The sequence below is a fragment of the Amblyraja radiata genome, chromosome 32 (assembly GCF_010909765.2).
Source record: "Amblyraja radiata isolate CabotCenter1 chromosome 32, sAmbRad1.1.pri, whole genome shotgun sequence".
Lineage (NCBI taxonomy): Eukaryota > Metazoa > Chordata > Chondrichthyes > Rajiformes > Rajidae > Amblyraja > Amblyraja radiata.
The window spans coordinates 5,300,448-5,314,958 of NC_045987.1; the positions used below are offsets into that span (position 1 = coordinate 5,300,448).

The following is a 14,511-nucleotide window of genomic DNA, read 5'->3' on the forward strand; positions in this document are numbered from 1 at the left end:
TGCATTGTGCATGTGTGTGTGTGTTGTTCATATGTGTGTGTGTGTGTGTGTGTGTGTGTGTGTGTGTGTGTGTGTGTGTGTGTGTGTGTGTGTGTGTGTGTGTGTGTGTGTGTGTGTGTGTGTGTGTGTGTGCGTGTGTTGTTCATATGTGTGTGTTGTGCATATGTGTGTGTGTGTGTGTGTGTGTGTGTGTGTGTGTGTGTGTGTGTGTGTGTGCGAGTGTGTGCATGCGTGCATGTGTGCGTGTCTGTGTGTTCCTGCCTGCCTGCCCGTCAGCTGCTTGCCTCCACACACCCCACGTCTGCCTGCGACCACGGCAGCTGTGCGGTTTTGTCTGTGCCTTGTAAAAAGAAATAGACTTTACTTCATTCAACTTCTGGCAAGCGCCAGGCTTTCACTCTCTCCTCCCGCTTCAATCCTGATGGGAGCAACAAGATTAAAAATAATAAAGTTTAACTATGTGTATAAAACCTTCAAACAAGAGTGAGCGATTCTTGGACTTGAGTGGAGGGTGGTGAAGGAGTGAGGCGGGGAGCGCTAAGATTCACAACACAACGTTGCCTACAGAGCCCGTTGATGCCAAAAATATTTTTATCTATTCAACCCCTTCCCTCCCTCCACACCTCTGGAACGCCACACTCGAAGGATACGGTTGTCTGGATCCAGAGATGTATATTAATTTGCTGAACAGTTTTATAGACTGTGCAGAGTTTGCAGATGGTGTATTTTTTTTTATTTCAGTGGAGAGGTGAGACCTTGTCATTCACCTGCATAAATCCACACACATTCTGTGCAATGCATCATTCAGGACTGGACCAGTGCTTCCAGTCTAATGCATTACTCTGACACTTTTATCCCTGAGGAGTACAGTGGCAGCACTTACGATATGGGCTGTTGCTTCAGGCATCGAAAGTGAAAGGATTTTCCAGTGATAAATTTTTCCCCTTGGAGATTCTGGTTATCTAACCGGTGGTTCATTGAGGTAATGAGTGCTTAGTGTAGCTTACAGATACAGTGCGGGAACAGGCCCTTTCAGCAGCCAGCGATCCACGTGCACAAGCATTATCCTACACTCGCACTAGGGACAATTTACACTTACACCAAGCCAATTAACCTACAACCGGTACGTCTTTGGAGTGTGGGAGGAAACTAGAGATCCCGGAGAAAACCCACGCAGGTCATGGGGAGAAAGTAAAACTCCGTACAGACATCGCCCGTAGTCAGGATCAAACCTGGGTCTCTGGCGCTGTAAGGGAAGCAACTCTACCGCTGCGCCACCATGCTCAGTGGCTGGCTTTACCTTGCACTAAATGTCATTCCCTTATCATGTATCTATACACTGTGATTGGGTCGATTGTAATCATGTATTGTCATGTCATAAAGTCATAAGTGATGGAAGCAGAATTAGGCCATTCGGCCCATCAAGTCTATACGCCATTCAATCATGGCTAATCTCCCTGCTAACCCCATTCTCCTGCCTTATCCCCATAACCCCTGATACCCGCACTAATCAAGAATCTATCTATCTCTGCCGTAAATATATCCACTGACTTGGCCTCCACAGCGTTCTATGGCAAATTATTCCACAGATTCACCACCCTCTGACTAAATAAATTCCTCCTCCTCCTCATCTCCTTCACTATTGCATGTCCTTTAATTCTAAGGCTATGATCTCTGGTCCTAGACTCTCCCACCAGTGGAAACATCCTCTCCACATCCACTCTATCCAAGCCTTTCACGATTCGGTAAGTTTCAATGAGATTTCCTCTCATCCTTGTAAACTCCAGCCAGTACAGGCCCAGTGCAGTCAAACGCTCATCATATGTTAACCCACTCATTCCTTGGGATCATTCTTGGTAAACCTCCTCTGGACCCAGCACATCTTTCCTCAGATGTGGAGCCCCAAAATTGCTCACAATACTCCAAATGCGGGCTGACCTGCGCCCTAAAGAGCCTCAGCAATAGATCGCGGGTCATAGTCTTTCCGCTGACTGGATAGCAGGCAACAAAAGCTTTTCACTGTACCTTGGTACACGTCACAATGAATAGACTGAGCTGAGGTTAGGAGTAAAGGGGGTAGATCTTCACACAGTGGTCTTTTCTTACCTCGGAGTTCAGCCGGTGGTCGACACTGAAAGGAGCACCGCTTCCCAAAAGTGGTCCCTTCCGGGCAAGAGAAGGTGGCAGGGTAGACGTGATACTGGTCAGGGATCCCACAGTCTACCGGCTCACACGGAACATGCTGGTTCCATTTGCCATCCGTACAGGTGACGGTCATCTCCAATTTAGACTGCAAACACAATTCACAAGAGGTAGAAATAAATTCACTGTTGAACCTACACACAGCGATCGTGATCAGATTAGCACTTTGAACTTTGAAACTTTAGACTTTACTTTAGAGATACAGCACGGAGACAGGCCATTCGGCCCACCGAGTCCGCGCCGACAACCGGTCATCCCGTACGCTGACTGACGCACACTAGGGACAATTTTACAATGTGCCAAAGCCAAATAATCGTACGTTTTTGTAGTGTGGGAGGAAACCAGAGCACCCGGAGAAAACCCACGTGGTCACATGGAGAACGTACAAGTTCTGTACAGACAGCAGCCGTGGATCATGATCGGACCCAGGTCTCTGGCGCTGCAAAGCTGAAACTCTACCGCTGCGCCACCCGATATGATGCCAAACGTTTCCTGGTTTCCTGAGTATCACTTTCCCAGAGTTATTGCCTGTTGTCAGCCTGATTCGGAGAAAGCGTGAAGCAAGGTTTATGATGCTACTTTTATCCTCATCTGCTTTTCCTGAACCAAGAGTGCCATCTGACTACAAAACCATTGCAACACCACGTGCTCAGGTTTCTTTCCACATTCCAAAGACGTACAGGTTAGTGGGTTAATAGTTGAGCTGTAAAATCGTCCCCAGTGTGTAGGATAGTGTTAATGTACAGGATGATCGCTGGTCGTCCCGGACTCGGTGGGCCAAAGGGCCTGTTTCCACGCTGTATCTTTAAAGTCTAAGTCTAAAAGCCTCATTGAACGTATCCAAGGCAAAGAAGGGCGTTCGAGTTTGATTAAAGAAGAAAAAGTATTTTGTTTTCGAGACACAGCATGGAAACAGGACTTTTGGCCCACAGCGACCATGGTTCACCCGATCACACTAGCCCTATGTTATCCAACTTTCTCATCCACTCCCTACATACTGGGGGCAATTTACAGAGGCCAATTATACTACAAGCCTGCACGTCTTTGGGATGTGGGTGGAATCCAGAGCACCCGGAGGAACCCCACGCGGTTACAGGGAGAACGTGCAAACTCCGCACAGAATGCACCCGTGGCCAGGATCGAACCTGGGTCCCTGGCGCTGTGAGGCAGCAGCTCTACCGCTGTGCCAATGAGCTGTTTGGAGAGGTACAAATTAAACTCTAACGGCATGAAGGAAGCTCTGACGATACCGCTTTCTCCAGTGCCAAGAGTACCATTACCACAACGGCAGGGAAACTAAAGGCCATGTCCCACGGTACGAGTTCATTCCAAGAGCTCTCCCGAGTTTAAAAAAAAAATCAAACTCGTGGTAAGCACGTAGAATGAAAGTAGCGGGTACGTCGGAGCTCGGGGACGTCTCCTAGCGGCTCGTAACGCTAACGGCAGGTACTCGGGAAGACTCGCTAACGGCAGGTAAGCTCGGGAAGACTCGTGAAGATTTTTCAACATGTTAAAAAATGTCCACGAGAGCCCCGAGTACTTACGAGCGGCCATTACCGTAAATCTCCGAGTTCGAATCAGGGCAAACTCGGGGAGAACTCTTGAATGAACTCGTACAGTGGGACAGGGGTTTAACAGCACAACAGTGCCAGACCAGCAAAGGGGGCATTCAACTTACAAAGGGCAGCTGACAGAGAAAGCAATCCCTGTGTGTTAGGTGACCTACAAAGGATCTGGTGCAAACATACTCAGATGTCAAGAGCTTTGAAGGATATTAAACCACTAGAGACAACTCGACGTATCAGATCCCGGCCCACTGGAGAATTCCCATGCCAATCTTCTTCTCCGGGGCTCCAAAACCAACAGAGCTTCTCTTTCACAACTTCAAACGAACATCTTTCCTCATCAGCCTCTGATTTAGTAATGACTTTCCCACCTGTTACACGATGGTTCGAGTCGGTCGGTTGGTCGTGTACATCACAAGAAAAACAGCGTTTGTTATATTTTACTTCCGATTCTTTACGATGGGTTAATCTTTCTGTGCTGTTGGTTTCTTTGAGGATGGTTTATGACTGCACTTTTTGACAAACTGTAAACGTGGATAAACTGATGAGTCCCTTGGCTTGTACCATATATGTTCAAACTGATTTATCTTCACAATTCGAGCGCCTGTATATTCTGCTCGTAACACTTCATTTGCGGTAGAGTTGCTGCCTTACAGCGCTTGCAGCGCCGGAGTTCGATCCTGACCACGGGCGCTGTCTGCACGGATTTTGTACGTTCTCACCGTGACCCGCGTGCGTTTTCTCCGAGATCTTCGTTTTCCTCCCACACTCCAAAGACGTACAGGTTTGTAGGTTAATTGGCTTGGTGTATGTGTAAATTGTCCCTAGTGTGTGTAGGATAATGTTGATGTGCGGGGATCGCTGGTACGTTCCTTTAAGAAGGAGTTCAGGAGGAATTTCTTTAGTCACAGGGTGGCGAATCTGTGGAATTCATTGCCACAGAAGGCTGTGGAGGCCAAGTCAATAGATATTTTTAAGGCAGAGTTAGATTCTTGATTAGTGCGGGTGTCAGGGGTTATGGGGAGAAGGCAGGAGAATGGTGTTAGGAGGGAGGGATAGATCAGCCATAATTAAATGGTGGAGTAGACTTGATGGGCTGAATGGCCTAATTCTGCTCCTATCACTTATGAACATGAACATTACTGTCTTTAACTTGCACGAGAAAGGTTATTCTCTTTATCATATATCTAAACACTGTGAATGACTCGAGTTAGGTTGAGGAGCCTGTTTCCACGCTGTATGAATAAGGAGCCATAGAAATAAAATGTACTTTTGTTAGGGTCCATCTTCCCTCATCTGTGGTATAGGGCATTGTGGGGTGCATTGCCACACAAGGCACTAAATAGTTCAGGTTGTACGGCACAGTGGTGCAGCGGTAGAGTTGCTGCCTTACAGCGCTAGAGACCCGGGCTCGAACCTGACTACGGGTGCTGTCTGTACGGAGTTTGTAAATTCTCCCCGTGACCTGCGTGGGCTTTAATCGGGTTCTCCGGTTTCCTCCCACGTTCCAAAGACGTAGTTAGTTTGTAGGCAAATTGGCTTGGTATAAGTGTAAATTGTCCCTAGTGTGTGTAGGATAGTGTTGGTGTGCGGGAATCGCTGGTCGGCACGGACTAGGTGGGCCGAAGGGCCTGTTTCCAAGCTGTATCTCTAAAGTAAACTAAACTAAACGGGTAGTTTTATTTTGAGTCGTGCACAGAAGTAATATATTTTCCTCAATGTCATAGTCACAAATTAAAGTGCTATTTCCTGTTACTTGATACAGCAAGCTCGGTGTCTGTGGTCATAGCTGCTATTGTTAATGCCCTTGTTAAGTCTGGTGGATGGGAGTTAAACTGACACCTCCAGTCACCTTCCATAATGACAGCAGTAAGTTGCAATGAGCAGGAACTGCAGATGCTGTTTTATAACCAAAGGTAGACACAAAATGCTGGAGTAACTCAGCGGGTCAGGCAGCATCCCTGGATAAAAGGAATAGGTGACGTTTCGAATCAAGACTCTCAGACTGAGAGCTAGTTTAAAAATACAGCGCCGAAACAGGCCCTTCGGCCCACCGAGTCTGTACCGTCCAGCCATCCCCCATACACTAATTCTATCCTACACACGCTAGGGACACACTATCCACAATCTAGCACCTGTAACTTATCAGACGTAATTGTTGCCAAGTTCTCCTCGATATGAACTAGGTCTCAATTTACCCAAATCTCTTTGTTCACACAAACTATACAGGAAATATTCTTGGAAGATCTTTTCACGTCGCACGCATGAAAATTATAGAATTCATTAACAATACAAGTAATGTATTTTTGTCTCCAGTTAGGTATTAATTTAAAATGAAACATTTTGTCATGGTCTGTGTTACATATCGGGGCATCTACAATTGTTTTAGATGGTTGCAGTTTGAAGACAGTTTGAGCAAAAATCTTCCTTCAATTTCCTTCCTTCCAAACGTTGCTGGTCCAAGGCCAACAGCATTATAAAAGACCCCACACATCTCCATCATGGACTGTTCACTCTGCTGCCCTCGGGCACAAGGCATTGCAGTATAAGGAGCAGAACGGCCAGGTTTTGCAACAGAGCCATCAGGCTCTTGAATTCCATATAATGTGCCGCCACGATTATCTATTTTTATCTTTTTATCTATTTTATCTTTTTATCTATTTTATCTTTTTGTTATTTTATGTTGCACGGTGAGCCAGATGCAACAGAATTTCGTTCAGACTTGCATTTGTTGGTGTATTTTTGAATGACAATAAAGTATTTGATTGATTGATTGATTGATTGATTGATTGGCCACCCCGTGTGTGAAAAATTACCCCTCGGTTTCCTATTAAATCTTTCCCTCACCCCCCCCCCTCCTCACCTTCAGCTTAATCGTCTGACTGGCCTTTCCTTATTGCAAGCCCATACCAAATGTACGTACAGAGGCACACTGGCAGCGGGTCAGTCAAGAGCGAGTTGCCTCCTGGCAGTCCCGGGCGGAGAATTAAACAGTTGTTTCTTCCCTCTGCAGATACAGCATCAAGCTTGCTCGATCCCTTTTTTTTGTACCAATAATGTGCCTCGGCTCAAACTACAGAAAAAACGCACTTAAATGCAACAGTGTAGGGTTACTTGCACCAGCCATCTGTGGCCATTCACAGTCCTACAGCCAACTGGCGGTGGGAGAGGCTTGTGCTGTCCCCTCTCGAAGGTGGGTTGAGACAGCACAGATTCATTCCACTTACGACAGGACAGGAGAGACTTTCTTTGCGACCGTCTGGAATGGGCTGGACTTGAACCAAGGCACCAGCAGTGTGGAGATGCTTAAGAAGGAACTGCAGATGCTGGAAAATCGAAGGTAGACAAAAATGCTCGAGAAACTCAGCGGGTGAGGCAGCATCTATGGAGCGAAGGAATAGGTGACGTTTCGGGTCGAGACCCTTCTTCAGACGCTGTTGTGGCATTTCGGAGTACTAAATATTCAGCACAGAATCCTTCAAAGTAACCCAGTAAACCATTAAAATGCCGGAGAAACTCAGCGGGTGAGGCAGCATCTATGGAGCGAAGGAAAAGGTGACGTTTTGGGTGAGGCAGCATCTATGGAGTGAAGGAATAGGTGACGTTGACCCGAAACGTCACCTATTCCTTCGCTCCATAGATGCTGCCTCACCCGCTGAGTACTCCAGCATTTTTGTCTACCGTCCAGCATCTGCAGTTCTTTCTTAAACAGGTGAAATATGAGTTGCTGTTCCTCCAATTTGCATTTAGCCTCATTCTAAGAATGGAGGAGACCGAGGACAGGAAGGTCTGTGTGGGAATGGCAAGGAGAAGTTAAGTGTTAGATGGCTTTCCATTGGACCGGCTGCGATGTTACGAAAGCAGACGGAGGTTTAAAAAAAGTCCCCAGGCTAATGCTGGGAACCTTTTAAACTTCAAGTTTAATCTCTCTCATCTGACCAGAAATCTGATTGTCGTTCAACCTTTAACCAGCAATTGACACTTCCTAAGATTGGCATGGTCTTGGCAGCGTGGCTTGCTGCACTGCTATTGTCTATTGATATGTGGAGGTATAAATTCACAACCCCCCCCCCCCCCCCCCCCCCTCCTTTGTGAAACGTGACACAAAGGCCTTTTCCCAAACTCAGGGGGATTAAGGTCGACTGTGTGTTAGGAAGGAACTGCAGATGCCAGTTTTAACAGAATAAAGACTCAAAATGCTGGAGTACCTCAGCGGGACAGGCAGCATCTCTGGAGAGAAGGAATGGGCGACGTTTTGTGTCGAGACTGATCAGTCTGAAGAAGAGTCTGAAGAAAGTTCTCAGACTGATCAGATTAAAGATTGGTCTCAACTCAAAACGTCACCTGTACCTTCTTTCCAGAGATGCTGCCTGTCCCGTTGAGTTACTCCAGTATGTTGTGTCTATCTTTGACTTTGTGTTAGTATGTGATATGGTCAACTGGTAACCTACTTTACACATTTCTTCAGTTAAAATCGGAAAACAGATTGCGAGTTCCTAAGCACTTACGTTATTTACAATAGCATGCACTAAAACCTCCTCTGTGCATGACACAGGTTTGTAGGTTAAAAAGGGGAAGGATTCAAACATCCCTGGGGGAGGGGTGATATTTTTTGGCATTCCCATCTGTGCAATAGAGAGACTGTTAGTTGGAAGACAGATGCAAAATGTTGGAGTAACTCAGTGGGTCAAGCAGCATCTCTGGAGAGAAGGAATGGGGGCGCCTTGCATCAAGAATCAGCTGATTGACTGGTGCGTTGGTCAATGCTCGCAGTGTAGACAATTACGCCAGTCTGAAGAAGGGTCTCGACCCGAAACGCCACCCAATCCTTCGCTCCAGAGATGCTGCCTGTCCCGCTGAGTTACTCCAGCATTTTGTTGTCCATCTTTGTTGTAATCCAGCATCTGCAGTTCCTTCCTGCACAGACCGTCAGTTGGTGCAGAATCACGTGTCAGCCACTCCTTGAACATCCGTCAAAGTTACACACGTAAATCAGATCACTCTTCGGGGTTAACAGATCAAGGCATAAACCGTCGAACCCGAAAAGTGTTGAGCACAAACTAAAGGGCCTGTCCCATTTGGGCGTAATTTGGGCGTAATTTACGCGACATCATTTACGTGTCACGACGCACGACGCGCTCATCGTGCTGCGCGCATGGTGCGCATTACGCGCGCATTATGACGTAGGCAGTGATGCACGGTCGCGCGTGGCGCCCCAGGATTTTGGGATGTACAAAATCTTCGCTCGCCATCTGCGTGACGCGCAAATGACGCAAAAGTGGGGCAGCCCCTTAAGGCCGTGTATAATTCGCAGAAGGCCAGTGGTGCAAAGTTGCTCCTGACGTTTGAGGAAGGGTCTCCACCCGATATAACGCCACCCATTCCTTTCCTCCAGAGATGCTGCCTGTCCCGCTGAGTTACTCCAGCTTTTTTGTGTGTCTATCTTCGGTTTAAACCAGCATCTGCAGTTCCGTCTGACACAACTCTGCTGCTGACGTTTGTTGCAAATGCACTTCAAGTAGCTAAATTGTTTGCCTTCCTTATCGAGATTTGTTTAATTTACGAACAAGGCTGAAAGATTTCCTTTTTTTTCCCCCCCTCCTAATATAATTATGTTGCTTGATAACGAGTTGCTTTTTTGGTGGCCGCTCAAGTTCGTTTCTCCAGAACTCCCTATTTATTGTTGCGCAGTACATTCCTTGAAACTGCCAGACCTTAGTAATTACTTGGATATTATGGAGGTCACATAAAACTGTTTCTTTCTCAGTTGCTGATATTTACCTAGCTTTTGGTTATTTATTCTGGAAACAGTTTTGCCACTATGGCAGACTGTGGTTTTCTTAATGACAGAAGAAATTTGATAGCAACGATGATATCTGCCCCGCAAATTGACTCTCAAGGGAGAGTGAACTGCAAAAGTAAATCAGGGTTCAAATACATAACACCAGCCAGACTCACACATAAACGTCACAAAATATAAATCTTTCTCAACAGTGTGCACAGCCATGTATTTCACCAGGGTTTTCTTTCGCAAATGCTATTTTAACTGCATGGGGATATCAGTGCTAAAAGGTTATATTCCTTGTAACTTTGTGAACAGAAGTGATCTGGATTAAAGTCATTGAAATATCCGAAGAAGCTTCCATCAAACAAGAAATTACAGCGATTTGAGGAAGCAAGGAACTGCAGATGCTCGTTTACAAAAAGAGACCCAAAGTGCAGGAATAACTCGAAGATAGACTCGAAGCTGGAGTAACTCATTTGGTCAGATGGTATCTCTGGAGAAAAGGAATAGGTGACGTTTTGGGGTCGAGACCCTTCTTCAAACACAGCAGGTCAGTTAGCATATCTGAAGAACATGGATAGGTGATATTTTGGATGGGGACCTTTCATTCAGGTGCTGACCCGAAACGTCGCCTATCCATGATCTCCATAGATGCTGCCAGATCCGCTGAGTTACTCCAGCACTCTGTGCCTCTTTACATGTGTGCAATATGGGGATGGGTGATTGAGTAGTGTAGAAACAAGGAACTGCAGATGCTGTTTTACACTAAAGGACACAAAGTGCTGGAGTAACTCGGTGGGCCAGGCCGCACCTCTGGAGAACACCAATAGGTAACGTCATAGGATGGGACCCTTCTTTTGACTCATCTATCCATGGTCTCCATAGATGCTGCCAAACCCGCTGAGTTACTCCTGCACTTTGTGGCCTTTAGGATGATACTGAAGTTGATCAGAGAGACTGGTTTGAAGGAACATTACTGCATTAAATTGGGAGAGAAAGGTCTATGGGGTGTGAGGGACAGGTGGAGTTTTCGCGGTGGTTGCAAAATTCAAGTGTACTAAAATCCAATTAACTTAAGACCACTGGTTAACTAAAATCCACAGTTTCTTCCCGACTGTAATCAGACAACTGAACCATGCTATCAACATCTAGAGGGCCGTCCTGAGCTACTATCTACCTCATTGGAGACTATCGGACTACTATTCTTAATAGGACTTTATTTTGCACTAAACGCAATTCCCTCTATCCTGTATCTGTGCACTGTGGGCGGCTCGATTGTAATCATGTGTGGTCTTTCCGCAGACTGGTGAGCATGCAACAAAACCTTTTCACTGTACCTCGGTACGCATAATAATATATTACATTGGTGATAGACACAAAAAGCTGGAGTGACTCAGTGGGACAGGCATCATCTCTGGAGAGAAGGAATGGCCGATGCTTCGGGTCGAGTATCCCAGCAGCGATCAGCGTTCACAGGAGGTCTCGAGAGTCCTCGGGGAGCAAAAGGATTTGAGTATAGGAGCAGGGAGGTTCTACTGCAGTTGTACAGGGTCTTGGTGAGACCACACCTGGAGTATTGCGTACAGTTTCAGTCTCCTATTCTGAGGAAAGACATTCTTGCCATAGTGGGAGTACAGAGAAGGTTCACCAGACTGATTCCTGGGATGGCAGGACTTTCATATGAAGAAAGACTGGATAGACTCGGCTTGTACTCGCTAGAATTTAGACGATTGAGGGGGGATCTTATAGAAACTTACAACATTCTTAAGGGGTTGGACAGGCTAGATGCAGGAAGATTATTCTCGATGTTGGGGAAGTCCAGAACAAGGGGTCACAGTTTAAGGATAATGGGGAAGTCTTTTAGGACCGAGATGAGAAAATCATTTTTCACACAGAGAGTGGTGAATCTGTGGAATTCTCTGCCACAGAAGGTAGTTGGGGCCAGTTCATTGACTATATTTAAGAGGGAGTTAGATGTGGCCCTTGTGGCTAAAGGGATCAGGGGGTATGGAGAGAAGGCAGGTACAGGATACTGAGTTGGATGATCAGCCATGATCATATTGAATGGCGGTGCAGGCTCGAAGGGCCGAATGGCAGAATGGCCTACTCCTGCACCTATTTTCTATGTTTCTATGACACTGTGTCTTTCCTCTCCAGAGACAATGAAAGCACGGATATACTGTAAGCCCGGAAGAGGGACGGGCAGCCGACTCTGGTGTGACCATCGACTGCCCGCTGCCTGGACCCGCGGGTGGCCATCTTGTCCAGGCCCAAGAGCAAATCCTCCTAATCGACCCTCCCCACTCATGCCCAAATATCAAAATCGTGGGACTAAAACGCAACCTGAACTTGAGGAGCAGCCCCTTCAAATACCCGTGATTTATGCGACTGTGTTATTACAAAATAACCACGTACATCGGACAGTTTTTCAAGGACCGTACGTACCCCTTTAAGAACTAATGGCCCACTTAAGAACACCGAAGTATGCAGAAAGCGACTCAGAAACTGAACTATTCAAATTGTAAAATAGTTTAAATTGTGAGAAAAAAAACGTACAGTTAAAAGAAGCACTGTTAGTACACAGCCAATAAAAGAAACCTTATACTTAATGATTTAAAGATGTGCCATTGCTCTCTGACAGTTTTCAGGAGTGCGTCAGAACGGTAATAAAAATAAAATGTGCACATACTTCACAAATCGAAGGCTCTCCGCTCTGAGAGTTTATATTTAGAAACACTAGTCTGTCACATTGCCACACAGACAGGCAAATGTCTTAGCTACCTGACTTAAGACACTGTGTGTAGGAAGGAACTGCAGATGCTGGATTACACTGAAGGTGGACAAAAATGCTGGAGTAACTCAGCGGGACAGGCGATGGAGTTGCCTCCTTACAGCGCCAGAGGCCCGGGCACGATCCTATCTACGGGTGCTGTCTGTCCGGAGTTTGCATGTTCTCCCTGTGACCCGCGTGGGTTCACTCCGGGTGCTCCGGTTTCCTCCCACACTCCAAAGACGTACAGGTTTGCAGGTTAATTGGCTTGGTTTAATTGTAAATTGTCCCTAGTGCGTGTAGGATAGTGTTGGTGTTCAGGGAATCAGACTCGGTGGGCCGGAGTGCCTGCTTCCGCGCTGTATCTCTAAACTAAACTAAAGCATCTCTGGAGAAAAGGAACAGGTGACAATTCGGGTCAAGACCCTACTTCGGATGGGAGTGGTTAACCATAAAATGTGGACGGTAACCAGGATAGTACAACGTTCCCTGTGAAGAAGCATCCTGTGGCGATACACATAGACCTAAGAGTCTTCGTCCTCAGAGCTTCATACATTAGCATTGTCACTCATAACAGTTTGAAATATTAAATCTTGCATCCTCAGTTCCTGTTGGCTATCTTTTGGCAGCACAGGTGACTTTTAGTTACCTCTTATAAACAGATTTGGTGCTAAATTGGTGTGGATGAAGCATAGATTATTTCAGTTTAACATGAAAACCTATCTGCACTGATTCTAAATTGTCCACAGTTCTTACTACATGTAAGAGGGGTGACAAGTAGAGTTACTGCCTCACAGCACCAGAGAACCTGGTTGGATCCTGACTACGGGCGCTGTCTGTACGGAGTTTGTACGTTCGCCCCGTGACCTGCGTGGGTTTTCTCCGGGCGCTCCGGTTTCCTCCCACACTCCAACGACGTACAGGCTAATTGGCTTTGATAAAGCTTGTAAACTGTGCGTAGGATAGTGCTCGTGTACGGGGTTCGCTGGTCGGGGCTGACTCTGTGGGCCGAAGGGCCTGTTTCTGTGCTGCATCTTTGAACTAAACAATGACCTGATGTCGGCTGATGTCTGGCTCTCCAATTTCTTCTTATTTTTTTCTTCCAAAAGGATAAATGTTGTGAAGTGTAAGGGCCGCGCTATGAAAGTTGTTGTGCGGTAGATCACAGTTCTCAGTCTGCAAACTGTTCCGTTAAATGCTTTGCTCTGCTCAATCTGCAGAAACCCAGTGGACTGCAAAGGCAGCATTCACGCGCGCAAAGCCTGCACATGCTCTTCAGGCCCAAACAGCTCCCTGTGGAGAGGCTGAGGCCTACACCAAAACATCTGTCTTAATTAGCTACAGTTGGGCTTCAAATGACTGGTTGACCCTGAATGTTAATGTCTTTTGGAAATCACTAATTTATATTTTCCCTTTCCTCTGGGTTTTAAAGCCTTTGAATATATTAACTTTAATTGATAGTCGCAAAAATTGTTTTCTCTGTAATCCTACAGGGGAAACATCTCACGGTTATTGTTTCTCCGTTGACAGTCATTGTCCCTGTAATGGCAATGCGATGGAGAATCCAGTATCTCAGCATTCAGCCTTTAGCCCAGGGCTCTGATTTCACCACCTTTGCCGTGTATAGTTCCACGGGCATCGTCAGGTCTCTGCCTCACCGAGACTTTCACAGCAAGAAACAAGTTGTTGAGGAACGGAACCATGCGGGCCTTAGAGACAAAATGCTGGAGTAACTAAAGGGCCTGTCCCACGAGCATGCGACTCCATGCGGCAAGAGCGACCTAACGTGGTGGCTTGAGCCGTACGGCCTCGCGGGGCCGGTCCCACTTTGATCGCAGGAGCCGTATGGAGTTGTGCGGAGCTGGCCCCGTACGTCACGCGCGAACTTCCCGCGGACTTCGCTCGAACTTCACGTCACTCACTCGACCTCCGCGCGGCCCCCGCTTCCGGTTTGGTCCCGCTTGCCGCATGCAGTGGCATGCTCGTGGGACAGGGCCCTTAGTGCTGGAGTAACAGAAGGGTGTGGAGGCCAAGTCAATGGATATTTTTAACGCAGAGATACATAGATTCTTGATAATTATGGGTGTCAGGGGTTTACGGGGGAGAAGGCAGGAGAATGGGGTTCAGGGGGGAGAGATAGATCACCCACGATTGAATGGCGGAGTAGAAATGATGGGCCGAATGGCCTA

At 46.8% G+C, this 14,511-nt stretch overlaps 1 protein-coding gene across 2 annotated transcripts in view; it reads right to left on the reverse strand.

The window, feature by feature from the left end:
* Positions 1-14,511, reverse strand: part of pappa (pappalysin 1) — a 248,804-nt gene that overhangs the window by 87,205 nt on the left and 147,088 nt on the right. For both annotated transcript variants that reach the window (XM_033049105.1, XM_033049104.1), the window contains exon 15: positions 2,107-2,290. In XM_033049105.1, the coding sequence (XP_032904996.1) occupies positions 2,107-2,290 (184 nt within the window). The remainder of the gene's footprint in view (positions 1-2,106; positions 2,291-14,511) is intronic.